General features: G+C 43.7%; 6 protein-coding genes across 6 annotated transcripts; 2 read left to right on the forward strand and 4 right to left on the reverse strand.

The window, feature by feature from the left end:
• Positions 1–483: 483 nt before the first annotated feature.
• Positions 484–1443, reverse strand: PG985_001934 (uncharacterized protein; the record flags this gene model as incomplete). Its single annotated transcript, XM_066821703.1, has 1 exon — positions 484–1443. The coding sequence occupies one exon, from the start codon at positions 1441–1443 to the stop codon at positions 484–486; it is 960 nt and encodes a 319-aa protein (XP_066689135.1).
• Positions 1444–2807: 1364 nt separating this feature from the next.
• PG985_001935 (taurine catabolism dioxygenase TauD) lies at positions 2808–4437 on the forward strand (the record flags this gene model as incomplete). The annotated part of the gene is made up of 3 exons (XM_066821704.1): positions 2808–3149; positions 3230–3466; positions 3529–4437. The coding sequence occupies 3 exons, from the start codon at positions 2808–2810 to the stop codon at positions 4435–4437; spliced, it is 1488 nt and encodes a 495-aa protein (XP_066689136.1).
• Positions 4438–4684: 247 nt separating this feature from the next.
• PG985_001936 (uncharacterized protein) lies at positions 4685–9358 on the reverse strand (the record flags this gene model as incomplete). Its single annotated transcript, XM_066821705.1, has 3 exons — positions 4685–5591; positions 5656–8987; positions 9032–9358. The coding sequence occupies 3 exons, from the start codon at positions 9356–9358 to the stop codon at positions 4685–4687; spliced, it is 4566 nt and encodes a 1521-aa protein (XP_066689137.1).
• A 699-nt stretch (positions 9359–10057) lies between these two features.
• Positions 10058–11081, forward strand: PG985_001937 (uncharacterized protein; the record flags this gene model as incomplete). The annotated part of the gene is made up of 2 exons (XM_066821706.1): positions 10058–10390; positions 10482–11081. The coding sequence occupies 2 exons, from the start codon at positions 10058–10060 to the stop codon at positions 11079–11081; spliced, it is 933 nt and encodes a 310-aa protein (XP_066689138.1).
• A 1520-nt stretch (positions 11082–12601) lies between these two features.
• On the reverse strand, positions 12602–12995 carry PG985_001938 (uncharacterized protein; the record flags this gene model as incomplete). The annotated part of the gene is made up of 2 exons (XM_066821707.1): positions 12602–12714; positions 12770–12995. The coding sequence occupies 2 exons, from the start codon at positions 12993–12995 to the stop codon at positions 12602–12604; spliced, it is 339 nt and encodes a 112-aa protein (XP_066689139.1).
• Positions 12996–13144: 149 nt separating this feature from the next.
• Positions 13145–15924, reverse strand: PG985_001939 (uncharacterized protein; the record flags this gene model as incomplete). Its single annotated transcript, XM_066821708.1, has 5 exons — positions 13145–13681; positions 13760–14502; positions 14558–15403; positions 15552–15757; positions 15806–15924. The coding sequence occupies 5 exons, from the start codon at positions 15922–15924 to the stop codon at positions 13145–13147; spliced, it is 2451 nt and encodes an 816-aa protein (XP_066689140.1).
• Between the last annotated feature and the right edge of the window lie 3314 nt (positions 15925–19238).

The raw sequence follows: 19238 nt of genomic DNA on the forward strand, positions 1-19238 counted from the left end.
AAGTGGGAATGGGTTATAATGATTTATTAGCTAATTAATATAAACGCCCTTAATTATAATACATTAATCTATCTACTTATAATATAATAATATTCCTTTTTAATAATGTAGTTATAATATAAAGAGAAGGTGTAAAAGGAGGAAAAGTAGTAGTGGATTAAAGTAGATTATAAAGGTAATAAGAATTTATATATTTATTAGTATATAAAGACGCCGGTTTATATATATAGTTAAATATATTTTAAATCTTATATTAAAAATAAAGATTTAATTTAAAAATATTAAATTAATAAATACTATATTAATAAACCCTTTTTAATTTCATTATTTAAAAGGCTTAACATTAAAACCTTCCCGATACCTTCTTACGTAACTATACTTAATTTCCCTCTAAGAAAAGTATTCGGTTAAATTTATTCGTACCGCTTTAGAAGCCTGCGAAAAGCTCAGGCGCTTACGGTATGGCACACTATCGCACAGCTCCTATATGCCCGATCGGTCAATCAGTTTAGCAATCTTTCGTCCAGTCCTGCTGAGTTCAAAGCCAGCGCGGTCTTCGACGAAAGTCAGCTTGAACCGATGCTCGTTTACTGGGTGGAGGTAAAAGAAATTTCGAATATGCGCAGCAATAGTTTTCTCCGCCGCATAATTTCCCTCCTCTACCCGAACGCACAGCAGACGGATTTCGAGCGATGTTTCATTCGACGGCATCATCCTGTCCAAAACTACCTGCCACTGGACAATGCCAAGGTCTGCACGCGCCAACATGGCGGCTAGTTTGTCCAGCTCGATGTACTCCCCGTCCCAGGTAAAGCTGGAGCAGGCGTCGCGGCCATGTAGTCGCAGGAGGCGCATATAGACCCGCTCGCTTTTCGGGATCAACGCGTGCGCTTGCGCGGGAAGCGGCTGTATGGAGCCTATGTCACCAGTCACGTAGCGCACAAGCGGGTTGCGCAAGCGAGCCAAGCTGGTTTGGGCAATCAGGCCGGTTTTTCCTGGGCCGAGGGGCAAAGAACAGCCACCGCCCGCGTCAGGAAAGGACAGAGGAAAGACCTCGATCAGAGTAGTACGGGAATCAAAAATAAAGTCTGTGTAACTCGTTGCGGGGTCGTCCTGGTTTAGATCAGGGGAGCTTGCTCCGTAGGGGCCGGCTTCAGCACTTCCCAAGATGGAGCAGATCTTGACAGCACCCAAGACGTCTCGAATGTAGGATTTCTGCACTGGCGAAAGTGCTTCCGAGGTGTAGATAATCTTCTCCAGGCTGATTCTATCCCTTCCTGTCCGGAGAGAGGAGATACAATGAACCACTTGGATGATCTGACTCCCGTCGCCCGTCAAGACGTTGATGTGGAAATCTTGCAGCAATTGAACGACTCTTGCGGTAGGCATCAGGTGCCCGGCAGCCAGACTCGTAGCTCCTGCGTTCTCTGTGACTTCCAACATCAGATCTAGCGATCTATAAACTGGGAGATTAGTACTGATGTTTGATTGGGTTTGGGTTCTGTCTATAGCTTTACCTGTACAGGTCACCTCCAACATGCGTCGTTAAGACCCAGTCCCCAGGCTGAATCAATCCCAAATTCCGAAGGAACTGGCCAAACCGGGCTCTTTGGCGGCGATTCTCAAGTGCATCAGTTGCGAAGAACAGCGGTTTCGAGTTTCCACCGCCACCAGTGACGCTTGTATAAGCACTGTTCCGGTACGTGTTCTGAGGGCTGGTGTCGTGAATGAGCCTCTCTGTAACAATGTATCTAAGAGATTCTGATTTTCAGTAGCTAGCTTAGTTAGAGAGTTATCAAGTTAGATCTCTTACAAGTCTTCTTTGAAGAGCAACGGCTGCTTTCTCAGATCAGTTACTATGGGTTGCAATGATGCGTGTCGCCTGATCTCACGAATGGCTTCGTCGCTTGGCGGATACTGCGAGTTGGAGTAAAACGGATGTACCTTGGCAACCGCCAGAACATCCGCCAGCGAGTAGGTCAACGTAGAATCCATGTTGTACGGTAGGCGGGCTTGTATCAGTTGATGGACAAGGAGAGTTTTATATAGTTATGCAAACGATTTGGTGATGTTCATACCCCGTGGGTTTCAATGGTGCAACATATATATCTCGTTGATGGCACTACGTTATAGCTCACAAGTGACGAGAAAATACACTGGGTATTTGCCTTCTACCTATGTAGAAGGACAAATAGGACATTAGCGGGCTTCTCGGTCAAAGCAAAGCCGACTGCGTTGTCAATGTTACTCGGACGGAGGCTGGGCAGGGTGGAAAACGGGTGAACGTGAGACATGCGGGAAACATGCAGAACCATGACTTACCATCGATCCCGTCCGTTCTATAGCAAGCCTACTTGGTGTAGATCAGTCTATGTAGAGCTCCCCGTTGTCAAAATGGCGCCGAGACATTCATGGTAGCACGACTCTGAGACAAATAGACACGACATGTGTGTCAGCCTACATAGGCTTTAATAGCGAAGGTCACCTTCCAAAATGCCGAGTTGAATCGGTTTCTCATTACCTAGCCCATTCGTAGGTGGGCTATGAGACCTAGGGTTTTTTCTTTTTCTTCTCTTCTTCCTTTGGCTTTAGTTGAATCCAAATAAGTCGCCAGACTAGATCATGAGAGTGAAACATGTTTCAGTTCAGCTTTCTTCGGTACATAAGAGCTCATGAAAAACTATGAGAACAAATATACTCGACACCTATCGTTACCACCAGCCTTCCAGCGCACTTTAAGAAGGATCCATCAGTTGGAAAGCAGTCCAAGAACGTCTTCGCCTTAGTTTCGACCTATTAAGATCACAATGTCTGTCGACCATCTTATCCAAACCCGGCTTGATCTCCATAGTCGTGGCGATGAGATAATCTCTGATCTTGCCAAGACTGTGGCCTACTCCAAGGAAGAGACCGAATATCAGAACCAGCTTCTGGATTCATGTCCAGCGGAGATATGGCCTCACAGTTCTCATCAGGCCGCATGCCCCCGGCCCGTTCTTGTCGGCCAACACCACCAACAGATGTTGCAGGAAATGTCTGAGTCACTAACTGCAGCCATTACTAGCATTGTAGAGCGGTGGTGGACTGATCGTGACGCAAGCTTTTCTCGGCGGATGCCTTTAGAGAAAGAAGAAGAAGGCATCTTGAAGGTGAGATACCAAATGCCCGCCTACTACATTCTTTTTTATCAAACATAGTGCCAGATTGCTAACCACAGAGATGATTAAAGTGGATTGATCACGAAGTCGCAAATGGCAATATGCCTAGATACCCACACTGCTTAGGAGCATGGCGACCGGACTTTCTTATCCATATGGACGAGGGAGGAGAAGAGAGATTCAAAGTCACAGAAATCAATGCTCGTTTCTCCTTCAACGGCATGATGCACCTGGCCTATGGTCAAGCAGCGCTGCAGGAGAAACTTGGCGGAACAAGTGAGTTTGTTGGGGCAACCGACCCGGAAAAAGTGCGTTTGGTCTTCACCCATTATGCTTGCGTAAAAGGTTCCTAACCAGTAGATATCACTAGGTGTTTCAGGGGTCATTCGGTACCTTCCAGCCAAAATATCCTTTACATCTTCTAAAAGGGTTAGAAGAGGGAATTGATATTCACATGTTCATCCATGAAGTGGAGAGACGTTTCAACTTCAAACCTCGACTGATCACCCCTGCCGACCTAAGGCTGCTTCCAGACTCCAGTCTTGTTGGCGGATACCGTCTCTGCTGTGTTGTCGAGGATGCTGCTCATCTCACTTCTCCACCTGGATTCTGGACTGTTGACACACCGAGTGGCGAGGTCTGGGAGGAAGTCCGGCAAGTGGGCCTGGAGCTGCATCAGCGCGAGTTAATGGGGTTGGGGCCCCAGATGCTGCGCCAGATCAGTCTTCGCTGTTTCAACGACCTACGCACGATCCTGCTGGTCCATGACAAGCGGATGCTTGGCATCGTCAGACAGGAAATCCCGCAGCTCGTCGCCAGTGGGGTCCTCACGTCGGGCCAAGCAGACACTCTGCTAAGTGGCATCGCCGAGACTCTTCTACCGGCCTCGCAGAATCTGGGCGGCTTGTTCCAAGCATGCAGGGCTTCGTCCCAGTTGAAGGATAAGTACATCCTGAAGCCCATTCGAAGCGGAAAAGGGGACGGCATCGTCTTTGGCGATGATCTTGACCATGCGGGTTGGATATCAGCCTTGGAGGCCCTCATGTCTCCAGGATTGAGGCTTGGTTCCGCATATGTAGTGCAAAGACGCATTGTACATTGCTTATACGACATGGTCTTGAAGGATTCGGTGGGGAGAGTTCGCTACCCGCTTATCGGGACGTTCCATATAGTTGGTGGTCAACTGCTTGGACTGGGTATATGGAGGGCAAGCGACGGACGGATTGTTGCTATTTCCTCTGGCGGTTCTTGGATGTGTTCCGTTATGGCTCGAGCGTAAAGGGATCGGGGGTTACCTAATGCTGTAAGCTTCGTCGCGAACCTGATAAGCTGGTTCGATGAATATTCCTTAACTCTTACACAATGGTTCATGTCTGGGAAATTGGATGAAATGCTCCACTGAGCTGATGATGGTTTGAGTTCTTCGTTTCTTTCCATCAACTCTGTCGCATGTGGTTCAGTTGCTGGAATGGGCCACTATCCGATATATTCACCATCACGGCCTACCATGTATATCTAACTCTGTATTAACTCCATTGTTTTACTCCTCCGTTCCTTAGGCAAATACTTCGAAGTGTATCAACGTCACAACTCTCCTCGCACATCCGCCTAAAGGCTCCTTTACCGCTGCCTAGGTTCCAGAGGTTTTTGGGCGTATCGTATTCTACTGCCTTTCCATCGCTGAGGACAAGTATCCGGTCAAAGTCGGCGACCGTGCGAAGCCGATGCGCGACGACAAGAAGGGTACAGCCATCAGTTCTCTCTCGGATCGCATGCTGAATGAGAGAATCGGTGGCCTTGTCGACGGAACTGGTAGCTTCGTCTAGCACCATGACCTTGGAGCGGCGGATGAGAGCGCGGGCCAAACAGACCAGCTGCCGTTGGCCTTGCGAGAGATTGAGTCCACCCCCAGAAATGGGGGATGAGAGGTCATCGAATATTCCCGGGACCAGATGCACAAGCCGTAGATATCGGAACAGCTCTGCATCCGTGTAGCGACTGGAAGGGTCTAGATTGGACCGCAAGCTTCCCGAAAACAGCGTAGGGGCCTGTGGAATAATTTCAAGGCGGGATCGCACGTCATGAAGCTTCATCTGGGACAGATCAACCCCATCGATGCGGATCGTGCCAGACTGGGCTTCGAGCAAGCGAAACAGCGCCATCGTGAGTGACGTCTTGCCGGCCCCCGTCCGGCCTACGATGCCTATCCTCTCATTACTGTTCACACTAAATGTAAGCCCCTTCAATACCGGTGGAGCGCCTGCCGTATGCGTGACAACCAAATTGGCGACTTCGATACGTCCCTCTGTAGGCCATGCAAGAGGTGCATCATGGCCTTCGTCCGCCGGCTCGGTCGGAATCTCGCTGTATTCAATGACGCGCTCTGCAGCATTCATCTCCAGCTCGGTACTGGAGTAATGGCGAACTGCCCACCTAGATGGAAAGGGGTCATGTCAACGACTATCCATTCCAGTGATGAAAAAAAGGAGTTACTCACATCAGGTGCGACGGGAACTCCAACGCGAATGACAGTGCAAATCCAACCATCGCGGGGTCTCTGTCCGGTCCGACAAGAATGACAGCAATGATGAAGAAAGCAAAGAAGGAACCGACAGCAGAGATGCGCCAGCCGATCCACCGGTTAAAAAGCCACATGTGCCAAGTTGCAACAGTCCAGTCGTCGATTCTTAGGTACATCCGGTCCAAGTACCTCTGAGTCTGACCAAACGCACGTATCGTATCCATACCATCCAACGCAGCGCCGCAGAGGTCAAGAACGGGTGACTTCGCTACGCTCTCCAGCCTTTTCACGGGCATGGCGCCTTGTATATAGATACGCGCATAATACATGCCAGCAGCTAGCAGCACGGCGGAGAAAACGGCCATCATTGAGGACACCAGAATGCCACCAATGACGGCGCCAACGAGGCTCATAAAAGACGCAAGACATAATGCGATCGAATAGCCGAGCTTGGTATCCACGCTTTGGAAGTCTGCCGTGAAGCGGTTCAAGACTCGTCCCAACGGATTTCGGTGATGCCACCCAATGGGAGCGTGGAGGATGGCGAAGCGCATCCTCTTGAAAAGCGCCTTCGAGGCTCTGATTGACGCACGGAACACGAAGAAATGCTGAATTGTCGCAAGCAGCCCGCCCGTGATACTCAGGAGAATGTAGATCCCAAGGTGGAAGTATAGGTTCTGCTGAGGGTGGTGTCGTGTTTTGGGAGGTGCTGAGGAAGGCTGTTGCGTGGTAAACAAGTAGTCATGACGCTCTTGCGTCTTGCCTGGGCCATTCATCTTCGTCCAGCATCTCATCCACCAGGATTTGCCAAAGATGATGCCTTGAGTAACCAAAAAGACGGCGAGGATGATACTCCAGAATTTGTAGCCCCCACTGTGGTACATGTACTTGGCGTAAACAGGCCATTTTATTGCTCCCTGTTCACGGGCCTCGACTTTGACGAGTTTGTGACCGGGTCGCGCCTCTGGGGGCATCGTGGGCCGACGCCCCTTAATGTGCTTGTCTTTGGCTTCGCTTGTTTCGCCACTGTAACACATTTCATGGGCGGTCTGCCAGGCCGCACCAACCGATCTTTCCAGGCTAGGAGCCCCAGTATACACCACTGAGCCCTGACCAAGCTCGATGACATACTTGGCGGCGGGCAAACATAGTTCAGCGTGATGCGTAACGAGGATCCTGGTCCGTCGAGATGCCAAGTCTCCATTCAAGCAGTGGTCGAATATATGGCGGCCAACTTGGCTGTCCACGGCGCTGAAAATATCATCCAGAATCAGAACAGCCGCTCTCGAATATATAGCACGGGCAAATGTGATTCGCCACTTCTGGCCCCCTGACAGGTTGACCCCGAGGCCGCCAACCTCGGTGAGCTCACCGTCAGGAAGCGTTTCGAGATCTCTGCGCAGGGCGCACGCCTCAACTACTTGCCAAAACCTCTTTTCATTGAAGGGGAGCCCGAACAGGACGTTCTCTTTGATTGTGGTATTTTCCAACCATGGTACCTGTGAAACAAAGGCCATGGCGCCGGGGACGATCCACGAACCATCAGTGGCGTTTTGGTCGTACCTGTCGATCGGCAACGGTGTTGGAGGGGCGCTGATAGAGCCTGATAAAACGCTGGCTTCTCCGAGTATAGCAGCCAGCATAAGGCTCTTTCCCGTGCCAGTCTTGCCCAAGATAATGGATAGTTCACCGCCCGGAAATGTTGCGTTGATGCTTCGCAGGATGAAACGGTCGGTATCGTTCTCACCATCAGTTGGCCAGGCTATGGTGGCATTGGTGAAAACCACTTCGTCGGCCACTTTAACTTCCTTGTAAATTTCGCTGCTGTTGAGGAAGTTTTCGATGCGGGTGGCAGAGACTCGAGCCTCGAGTAAATCCGTCGTAAGCTCTGGGATGATGGACAGGGTGGTCTCGAGGGCTCGAAAGACCCCGAGACTGACAAAAGCGACGGATGGCGTCAGATTCCCATGAATGGTTGTAAAGGCTGCCAGCGACATAGCAGCTAGAACGACTGGACTTATGATCCAGCATCCGATCAATACTAGGTCATTCATAAATGCCGTACAGATGCAACCAAGCTCCAACTCCCTTATATGGTCGATCTTGTCCTCCCATAGCGACTCGGTAGCTGTGAACTTGATCTGGCCAATGCTTTGTAGTACCTCGGAGATGATAGAGAGTTTCTTGTCTCGAATCCGGGTAAGACGTGTTTGAATCCCCTGATACCTTCGACTGAAGAGGATGTTCACAGGCAGTATTAAACTCATCGAAGCCAGGCCTATGAGAGGCGGCTGCCAACCGAGTAAGTTAGCCAGGAAGCTTAACGAGATGCAGAGTCTGAGAAGGCTTTCGGGGAGTGCGAAGTTGAAAGAGCTGAAATCAGAGACACGCGTGGTATCAGTGCTGATCAAACTCAAGGCCGATTGTTGTCCTGAAGAGTCTTCCTGACTACCCTTCATCGGAGGCTCGCGGGAGCCCGTATCAATAGTCATGGTTGGCGATTGGGATCCCTCCGGCAATCGCGCGCCGCTTTCAGCAGTGGTCTTGTGCACCATCGCTTTCTTGAATATTGCGGTCGTCAGTTGAGCTCGGATTGGGACGGATATCTCAGCCCACGACAGCCAGAAGATGTGAGACTCGACCCAGGACTGGGCAATCATGGCGAGAGTTATGCAAATGGCCCACATCCAAGCCTCGGTATACAGCGTCGAGCCCTTCTGCAAAGGCCGCCCCTCAAGGATTCTTAGAAGGTTCAGCACACACCATTGGGGAGCAAAATTCAACATTGCTGATAACAGAGCAATAGCCCATTGCAGGGCGAATCTTGCTTTGTGGGTGACAACGATAGTCTTCCATAGCGATCTTGTGACTGTTCGGGTGTTATCCCAGTCCAAGCTTATCTCCTTTGCTCGCCTGTAGCGATCCGGCCTCGGCAGGTCTTCCAGGTCAAGGTCGTGTTTCTGCGTTGCAAGTCTTAAGATTTCCGTAGGCCAGCTCCAGCTCAAGCGTCTCAATAGAGAAACAGTACGGAATCTGTCAACTTGGCAACCATTGTGGAAGACATCAGGTCTTCGCGGCACCGATATTCCACAGATACCAATGGCGATGACTGCGATAAACTCGGCGATTCGCAGCCTCGAGGCCACCCAGTCCGGTTTGGCGAGGGCTTGATTATATCCTTGGCTGCTTTGGAAGGAGGTAGTGACAATGAAGAAGACACACGAAAGCGTGACGTAGCGGCCTAGACCGTATGAAGTCCCCAGGCCGTGACTTATACACAAGATGGTTACTTGGAGAGCGAGGATAATCTACGTAGATGGAATAGAATTAGTGTCTTGTTGAACAATGGTACGTTAAAGCTGGACGCGTTGCATACCCAAGTCGCCAATATCAGCAAAGGCCAGATGAAACCTGTGTGCGTGTGTCGGATGGCCAGTATAACAGAGGCGAGTGCGATGCCCATCCCGAGGAAAGAGCACAGAGCCATAAGGATCTTGGGCACCCTGTCACTGTAAGATTCCACAGCGTCTGGTGTACTCTCCCCATCTTCATCTTCATAGAGCTGGGTATTTGGTCTGGTTGTCTGAAGCTGTGTCGCGAGCTGGATGATTCCTGGTATTGAAAACACGCCAATCAGCACCAGATTTGCTGTAAGAACAGAAAGCCGAGTAAATTCCATTAGAGATGCCGGGAAACTTGAGTCTGGAGCGCACAATTATGCCGGTAACTTGTTGTGGACAACATGTGTATCACAATTGTCTACTGATATATCAACTACCTACCCATACCCCTTTTCCGGTCGCATTCATTCAATTATTGTCACAGTGGTTGGCCTACTCGCTCCACACCTCGCAAGCAACAATTGCTTCCATTTCACCGCTTCCCTCCTGTCTAGCTATGCGGCAGGCAGTATCTGTACAGCTGATTCGGCCCATAACAGCACCTTGGTGGTGGCGCAAAAGCAAGTCAAGACACATCGATCAGGTGTAAGACAGGGAATCAAAACAAATCCATCGCAGGTTTTATTGACTCTGATGCACAGACCGGGTTTACACTGAAACACGAGCTGGCAAATGCAACAAACGCGGCATCCCGTGTCTCAGGCGTTGGTTGTATCTGCCCGATCTGTATAGCCTGACGACGGCTGGGTGATCCGATATTGACATGTAGTTAAACAGTCTCAATCGAACAGATTGATTGTCTCGGGGAGCACACTTTGGGGGTACGCCCCTCTCTGGATCAGTCGGTTGGCCTCATCCAGCCATCTTCGTTTGGCCCCTCCATATGCGCTTGAAAGCCACGACGAACACTTTCATGTAGCGTGGTAGCTCCTTGAAAAACCTTGACCAACAAAACCAACCTCGACGACATGAAAACAATGGCGCGCCAGATCTTGCCACGTTCTTTGGGGCAACTTGGTCTGCGACCCCGAAGCCTTTGCCAGCGTCCATTAGACACGAAACGAGCCTTTGCTACTGCATCTCGTCGTTCTGGAGTACTGCCCTCCGTAGAGCTGCCTGAAATGAGTCTTTCCGAGCAGCCCCATTACGTCAATTACATTGCCGAGCAGCTAAAAGAATATGGCATTCTCAAAGTCAATCTCGGGTTTCCGGACAAAAAGAGTCAATGCCTCCAACAGCTACTGTTCGGTTTCCACAAACACCACGGTCATCGACTGCCCATTGCACATAGTGCAAACTGTGGATGGTTCGTAAGTTAGCTCCCGGGATCTCGTGTTTCTAGGTGATTCTTTGAAGTTGGGGTATGAAGTAGCGAAGCGAGACCTAACCCAATTGTCGTAGTGGGAGATCCGCCCGGCCGCTGTCGCCTTCCAGAATCCAAGTTATCAAGCCCGGTCAGAAACGATGGAACAGTTCCCGTGGCATACAGATTGCAGCTATGAAGAACAGCCTCCCAGGTACTTTGCACTTCAAGTGTTGCAGCCTGATCGTCGTGGTGGTGGGACTTTCTCACTGTTGGGCGTCGGAAGGCTGGGCACGGTTCTATCTCCAACAACAAAGACCGCCTTGATGCGCCCAGAGTATCATATCGAAACCCCGCCCGAGTTCATCAAGGACCCGATGCGGCGGTACCTGGTTGGGAGTGTCTTGGAGACTGGTGAGGGTGGGCCCTCTGATATCTTGATGCGGTATAGAGAGGACATTGTGACACCTCTCAGCGAAGAGGCGGCTGAAGCCCTCAATGACCTAAGGGATATATTGCGGAATGAGAGCATTATTTCTCCCATGGTCCTTAGACTTAGCTCTGCCGACATGTCAGAGGGAAGCATTCTTCTCGTCGATAACCGACGATGGCTCCATTCGCGCACACAAGTCCAAGATCCAATGCGCCATTTGCGCAGGGTTCGCTGGGACGCAGTTCCATTTCGCAGTTTTACTTAACGTCTAGTGATTAAGGATGGTTTCTTTTGTTGTACAAATCCATTCGAGTATTTTTTCTTTCAGATGGGACGTCTGTCATTGACAGCAACAATCGGGGTGCAGTGAAGAGACTTTAAGCTTCAACACGTCAAATGACAAGCAGTTTAAGTTATTATATTCAATACAGTACTGTCACTGCGACAGAAATCGGCTGCTACTGTGGAATACGTGAAGGATACAACTAGTTGCTCGTAGGGCGAAAGGAGGTGGTGCTAGGCCACAAGTATCTCGACGCACTGGGCACTATAAACAACTTGGCCAACGTGCTTTAGAATCAGGGAAAGTACTCGGGGGCGGAGCAAATACATCGGGACATATCGGCGAGGCTCAATGACAATGGCCGAGGCGGCCACGGCAAGGGCGATGACTTGGATGAACTTCATCTTGACGATGGTATGATCTGAACAAACTGGATACAGGGGGATGGCGATTGAGATGGAAGAACTGGTACGTATTTGCAAGTAAGATAAAGGATGGGTCGTCCAAGGAGAGAAACTAAGGTTATAATGACGAACGATGTGATGATTGGAATGGTGAGAGTCTGGGAAGCAGGCCGCTCAGAGACCCAACCTTCATCGATCTTAGAAACACCCAAGTCCTAGCTAGATATGCTTGTGTAGAATGCCCGCAACCGGATTGCCGGCGATGGGTTTCCCAACCCTTGGTTTGAATGCATTATGGCATCAAGTTTGACTATCTAGTTGCGTCGTCGGCGAGGTTTCCCACGCTCAGCCGCCGGTTAGTTATCGTAGCCGTCACAGGGTCCGCCCGCAAGACAACCGCCTAAATTTAAAAGCTAAAAATGGTTTGGGGGTGATGTTTTCTTGTGGGGTTGTGCTGATTAAACTGTGACGTCTCGTGGTGATTTAAACCCACTACCATCGGCATTGCTCTTTTGCCAGAAACGAAAAGTGGTTATATGTTTTGCTAAAAACATCACGGGACATGCGCTAATTCCAATACCAAGCCCCCTCCCATTTGGCTGCAGGAATCCATAACATTTTCATAGCAGAAGCTGATCAACTCTCTGTTATAAACGCCGCACATTTACGGTACACGATGGTATGTTGGTAAGCTGTCGCGAATAGCTTATCAGTCGCACCAAGATACTGACTGATTATCGCATCGACGACCGCGCATCGCGGCACTCTGCGACGGTTTCCAGATGTTCGCCGACCTTTGTTCGAAGACATCGTCCATCCCATCTCCGTCTGGAAACTGGTGACCAGGGTGCGGGCATCTCCGATTGGTCGGCCATGGTAGATATTGCTTGCTTAAGTTGTGTTCAAGCGGCGCCTTACAGGGAATCACGTCACCCAGTAGCGCTCGTGTCTGGCATACCACAGAACCCCACGTGCAATGGTTCAGGATGACTCGGCCGCGTCGCTAGCCGTCGTCCCAGTATACCCCACATCTACTGACGCTGGGATTCTGCCTTAGCACATCGTCGTATCCATAACCTTCGCGCGTCAGCGAAGCCTCTACCCATGGTCTCTGACATCACCAGCAATGTTGGCCCTGGGATCCAAAATGTAGCCAAGGGCAGCGGAGCACAGAGTAACAACCACGGCGGCCAACAGTTCATTAACAGCAACTTCTATGCATGTGAGGCAACCATTTGAGACAAGCCTAAGCTATTCGTCACTAACACTCATAGGCTCGATTCCAAACCAGAAAACCGAGGCGGTTAGCTCGCTTCAGGATGAGAAGACTGGTAATCAGATTGCTGTCTTTTCCAGTTGAAGCAGGGAACCAGTCAAGTTCCGGGCGAGCATACTTGAGGAGGAGGAGGAGGAGGAGGGAGGAGGAGGAGGGAGGAGGAGGAGGAGGAGGAGGAGGAGGAGGGATAATATGATAGAATATTGCATAATACATAACTAATTCCTCGCCCTCTTACCACAGTCTACCAGAAACTTTCGTGTTCATCGCTCTTATTTATATCTATATTGCCACGTGGCAAAAAGCGGACATGAGCCACGCAGGTTTGAGATAACACGCATCGAGAGAGAACAAACTAAACGTAACTAAACTTGCTGATACTCCAAAGCATCAAAAAACGTATCGTTTTCGCTGAGCCTCCGGCCCAGAACCTCTCCGTCTTCCGGCTCAGCCACGTCATCACTCTCCCGGTTAGCAACTTCACTTTCAGTCCCCTTTTCTGCCTCGTCAATTTCCGGAATTCGAACCTCGCCACTTTCCTGATCGGAAGCCTCACGTTCACCTGCCATTGGCGTCTCACCCTCAATGATCTCTTGGTCGAGGCCCTCGCCGTTTCCTCGGTTCGAAACCTCGCCATTCTCCGGTCCTTGGTTGCCTCCACTACCCTGGCCTGAGACGCTCCCATTCTCTCGGGATGGAATCTTAGCACTGTTTTGGACTGTCGTCTCACCAATGTCCTGTTCCGGTGCATCATCGTTGCCACGGGGTTGGATATTACGCAAATATCGTTCCTCCTTGCGCTTGCATCCAAAGATCAGAGCACCATTCAAAGGGATTTTGACTTCCGGACTAATAGCTAGTCTGGCCCCACTAGGTCGCGGCTTCTGGAGTTTCTTCCTCTTCTGAGAGGACAGCCGTTGTGATACTTCAGGCACACCGCCGGATCGTCCGTTTGAGCACACGTCCCGCAAGGCTCAAACAGTGAAACATCTTCGAGGTCCCACACCAAATGGTCCCAAAACTCCAAGCGCATGGAGCCGCGGCCATGGTACTCGGATAGTTCCTGCAAACACCGAACACTGGCGGCCATGTAGTTGCAATCGAAGCCTCCGGGGGAGGGGATGCCAGTGGCGGCAGACTGGGTGACGCTGAGCGGGCGTGATGAGTTCCCCCATGTCCTGGCCGAGGAAGACCGGTACAAACTTGGTGAGTGGCAACCAATCTGGCTTGGGATGGTACCGTATGCCATGGGATTTGGGTCTCGCATCACGTCTATGGGAAATGTTACTTCCCATGCCTGTGAGCTCTAGCCAGTCCCAACCAGGCAATGGCGTGTGGCCAATGTTTGCTGTCCCGCGAGCACCTGATTCGCTTGTTCGATCCTTTGTGATGCACTTCTGGATGCAGCCGTAAATTTGCTTGATCTTGTCCCCAACGGTGATGTCTTCCTCTTTGGGTAGAGTCTTCTTCTGGATTACCTTGTTCGCATATTCGCCGTCCTCCAGAACGGCCTTTGCGTTAGCACTGCCGTCGGATCCAAGCCTCGCAAAACGCATTTCGATACCGTTTTGATGTGCCCAGAAGTTGTACAGGTCAAGGATAACGGAGAGCTGGGGTACCATCCAGGCTCTCTCGTTACCATCTTGTGTTTCAAAAAGGATGACTGAATCTTTAGATGAAGATTTCAAGATATCCTTATAGGATTTGTCTTTTGTCTTTCGCACTGTTATAGAAGTATCAGCGAAAACAATTTATTATCTTTAGTCGACGTGACTCACACTCTTCTGTAAGTGCCTTACGGGGCTTAAAGCTGGTAGTCAGTGTTGTTGTCACCTTACCTAGCAGGTTAGCTCCAAAGGATATGCCACTTAGATAGGCTTCTGGATTGGGATCCTCGATATTCGCCCTCGCATACTTGTATCGATCGTAATGCGAGAGTCTTGATTTGGTAGCCAAGCGGATCTCTACCTCGCTGCAGTAACCGAGAATGGCAGTAGCAGCCTCCAAGGTCTTAAAGTCGATGTCACGAAGCCATTTGGGGCCACCATCATGATCAGGTATCACAGCTTGGTCGTGGTCCAATCCAGGGGACTTCGCAGACAGGTGCCACTGAACTGTCTGGGATTCTGATACGTGTAGTGTCGGATAAAGTCTCCAAGCCGTTCCATCGAAGTAGATTCCAGCGTCGAGTCCCTCGTCGTTCTCAAGGTTCACATCGTAGAGGATTTCTGCCAACTCGAACATTGCTCCAACTGGAATGCGGAGACCCACAGTTCCCTCTACCTTCGGTGTAGGGAATCCATACGCCATGACGGTGCTTGGGAACAGCGGTATCCAGCAGGTTCCAGGTTCAGATATCTGAAGGGGCCAAAGGGGGGCGAGGCTCATGGTGAAAGCTTTGTCGATTTCGCCTGAGGACTCTCCTGTAGTATCGCAACCAATTTTGACGGAAGAACACATCAATTTGCCTGTCGCAGGCAGCCGAAAGGTAGCTGAAATCCAGGCCAAAAGCTGGGCGAGACAGGATATCTCGGAGACGGTACCCGTGTAGCGGATCGTCGATTGAACTTGGCTCTCCTGTTGGGTAGACGGCAGCTTCATGTGCCATCGTGGTTCTTCGTACTCTGTTCAGAAGAAGTTTGAATTAGCATAACGTTCTTCCAGATAGCGGGCTGCCACAAAAGGTCAATTGAGGACCAGCTGCTCGTTTCTTTTTCCCCCCACACAATAATACCTGGCATAATTAGAGCGGAACAAACGAGCTGCACTCACCGATAGATTCTGTTGGAGGGGTTTTACTCAATACATCTTCCAGTTTACCCATAAAGGAAGGGGCTATTTCACCCGGCCACGTAGTTTCCACAAATTCTCTGCAGGAGACAGCCCAGGAGTGTGATTCGATACCGGAGACTGTAAGCGTGGAGCTCAAGTTACAACTGTCGTCCAAGTCTTGATCGATGCATTGGCGCAGTTCCCATCTAATTGAGAATGTAGCGGAACCTTCAGTTAGACCTTGGAATTCCTACCGTATCTTTTCATCGATTCCATTGAGGATATAATCGCGGCCCAGCACCTTCTCCCTCAGCGCCACTGCTGCCGATGCATCTCCTCCGCTTCCGCGTATTTCCCCAGCAAGCTGTAACATTCTGCCACGTTATGTTATAACGGCCCTAGTATTTTACTTTCGCTATATTTATACTTTAGCCTTAATATTATTTATATATAGGGTAAATATTATATCTATATATCTCGGTTTTTATATTTTAATTATAAGAACTTTTTAAAAAGTTAAGATATTATATCTATTATTTATTAACTTTAATCTCCTTAGACTTAAATTTAATTTTATATAATAATATATATAAGCCGATAGATATTAAACCGATTAAGTCTACCTCGATCTATAATAAATATATATACTTATAAGGTATTAATCGCTTTATTTCTCTTTATTTCTTTCTCTTTATTTAAAAAGAAAGAGATAAAGATATCTTTTTTAATAAAATAAGTAATAAATTTAAAGTAACTTACTATTAGTAGTGTATTATATAAGATTTATTTAAAGGATATAAGTTATATAGCGGTTATTATATTATTAATTTCCAAGTATTAGTTTAAATTTTTAAAGCTTTTATTAAATATTTTAATTATATTTTAATCGCTTAATTAATAAAAATAAATATATTTTATAATCGTTATATATTTATATAACGTTATATAAATTAAGGCTTATTTAATTATTAAAGGTAAATAGGTAAGATATTTAAATAATGTAATTATATTATAAGAATTAAATACCTAGTTTAATTAAAGATTTTAATATAATAATTATTTAGATTTAAAGTTGTTTAATTAATTTAATTTAAATATATCTTATTAAGGTTATAACTAGGTAATAGTTTAATAATTTTAGATTATAAATAAAATCGACCTTTATTAGCTAAATAATAGGTAGGATAGTAATTAATTATTTATAAATAAAGCTATATTATTTATATTATTAATAATAAAGAATTATAACCTTATCTTATTTTAATTTAAAGCCGCCTTTATAAAGGCTTTAACATTAGCTTTATCGTTTTCTATATCCTTTACCTTAAATATTAATTAATCTCTTAATAAGCGTTCTTAAATATAATTATATTTATTATTAATATTTAAAAAATTAAGTAATTAGGATACGTTTTATATATATAGTAAATTACCTCGATAACGATTTATATTTTATCGATATCGTTAAAACCTTTAATAATAATCTATTAATACGTTTTTAAATTAATAATTAACGGGATTATTTTAAGAAATTACTTTAAAATAATTTTTTATTTAATAAAGTCTTTATTCTAATTAAATTAAATAAGGAAATAAAATAAAATAAACTTTATTTTATATTAATTAATATTATATATATTAGATATAAAAAACCTATTATTTTTTTAATATTAAAAAATTTCTTTAACCTTTAAGATTAATTATTAAATTTAATAATGGATAGGTTTAAATTAAGGATTATTAGGTTTTTTAAACATTTTATTATTATATATTATTTATTAAAGCTATATAAATAATAATTATAAATATAAGTAAACGATTTAACGATAAATTATTAAGGTTAATTTAGATAGGATTATAGGTTATTAATTAATTTATAATAAAGCTTTTAAATCTTTTCTTTAAATATATAAGATTAAATAAAAGAATTCTATAATAAATATCCATTTTTTTTATTTTAAAGAAATAATAAACCTTTAATTTAATAATGCGAATTATTTTAATAAATTTCTAAACTTATTAAATAATATAATTATAATTTTATTAAAAATTTTAAATTAAATTATTAAATATATCTTTATTTATAATCCCTTTAATTATATTACATCTATTCTTATAAATAGTATAATAAGGAATATAACGTTAATTATAATAAGAAATACCTTATAATAAAGATTATTTTCTTAAGTTATTTAATAAATAATTTATTAAAATTAATTAATATAATATTTATTATTAATATAAAGCGCCTTACCTTTATAAGGATTAAATTATTAAAATAAAATATTATAAAGATTAAAAGATAAGTTTTATTTCTTTAACTATATTTAATTATTATTTAATTTAAAAAATTATTAATATAATTTAATAAAGTTTAAATAAATATATGATTAAATACTTTAATATTTTAATTATATATATAAATAAAAACCTTTACAATAATTATTAAAAGTATATTATTATTATATAATTAATATACTTATATCTTATTCTTTTCTTATATTTATATATAAAGCGATTTAATATTAAGGCTATAGATTATAATAATATTAATATAATTAATCCTATTTTTATTAAAATAAAAAGGATAAATTTAATTATAATTATATTAATAATATCTTTTATAAAAATAAATTTATAAAGGCTTAGTTATTATTTTATTAATAGTATTATAATTATAATAGTTATTAATAAGTTAACGTTTATAACGTTATAAATAAATAATATATTATAAGATAATATAATAAGGTTAGAATACCTTTCTTTAAAATTTTTAAATAACGATAATTAATTAGTAATTAATTTATAAATAATTTTATAATAATAAAATTCTTAAATAAAATATTTGCATTTATTTTTAAATAAATTAAAATAATCGAGTTTATATTTAAAGGATTAAGAAATAAAGTTATAAATATAAAGGGCAGTAATAATAATAATAATTATAATAATTAAATAATAATAAAATAAATATAATAATTAATTATATTATAATATTACCCTTTTATTTTAAATTACCTTTATATTCTAACTTATTATAATATAATATATTAAATAATTAAAATAATAAATATAATTAAATTTAATTTATTATTTAAGTAATTTTATATTTATTAAGCTATATTATATATTTTATTATAATTATTTATAATATATAATTTTAAAACTTTAAATCGATTAATTAATTTATTTAAAGTTAAAATTATTATTTTATATTATTTAATTAATCTTAAACGATATATATAATTTAATAAATATATATATATTTAATAAATTATATTAAGGTTATTTATTTTCTTTATATATTCTTAATTATAAATAATAAAATGCCCTTTAATTAAATAATTTATTAACCTATTAAAAAAAGGTTAAAATTAAATTAATTAATAAAACTTTTTATTAAACTATATAAATTAAAATCGTTTTAGAAAGTCTTTTAATAAATTAAAATTAATATTAATATATAAATTAACCTATTAAATAAATTTTAATAATTAAAAGGTTTAAATAATTTAATAACGATTAAATGAGAATAAATTATTAATAATATATTTTATAAATTTATTAAATAAATATTTACCTTAAGGTATTTAATTTATAATATATATTTATAAATATAACTTATTTATAATCCTTAATAGTCCTATTTTAATTTACTTTATAAATAAATTTAATATAATAAATTAA

This window comes from Apiospora marii, assembly GCF_038362585.1.
Source record: "Apiospora marii strain CBS 49790 chromosome Unknown utg000002l_segment0_segment0, whole genome shotgun sequence".
Taxonomy (NCBI): domain Eukaryota; kingdom Fungi; phylum Ascomycota; class Sordariomycetes; order Amphisphaeriales; family Apiosporaceae; genus Apiospora; species Apiospora marii.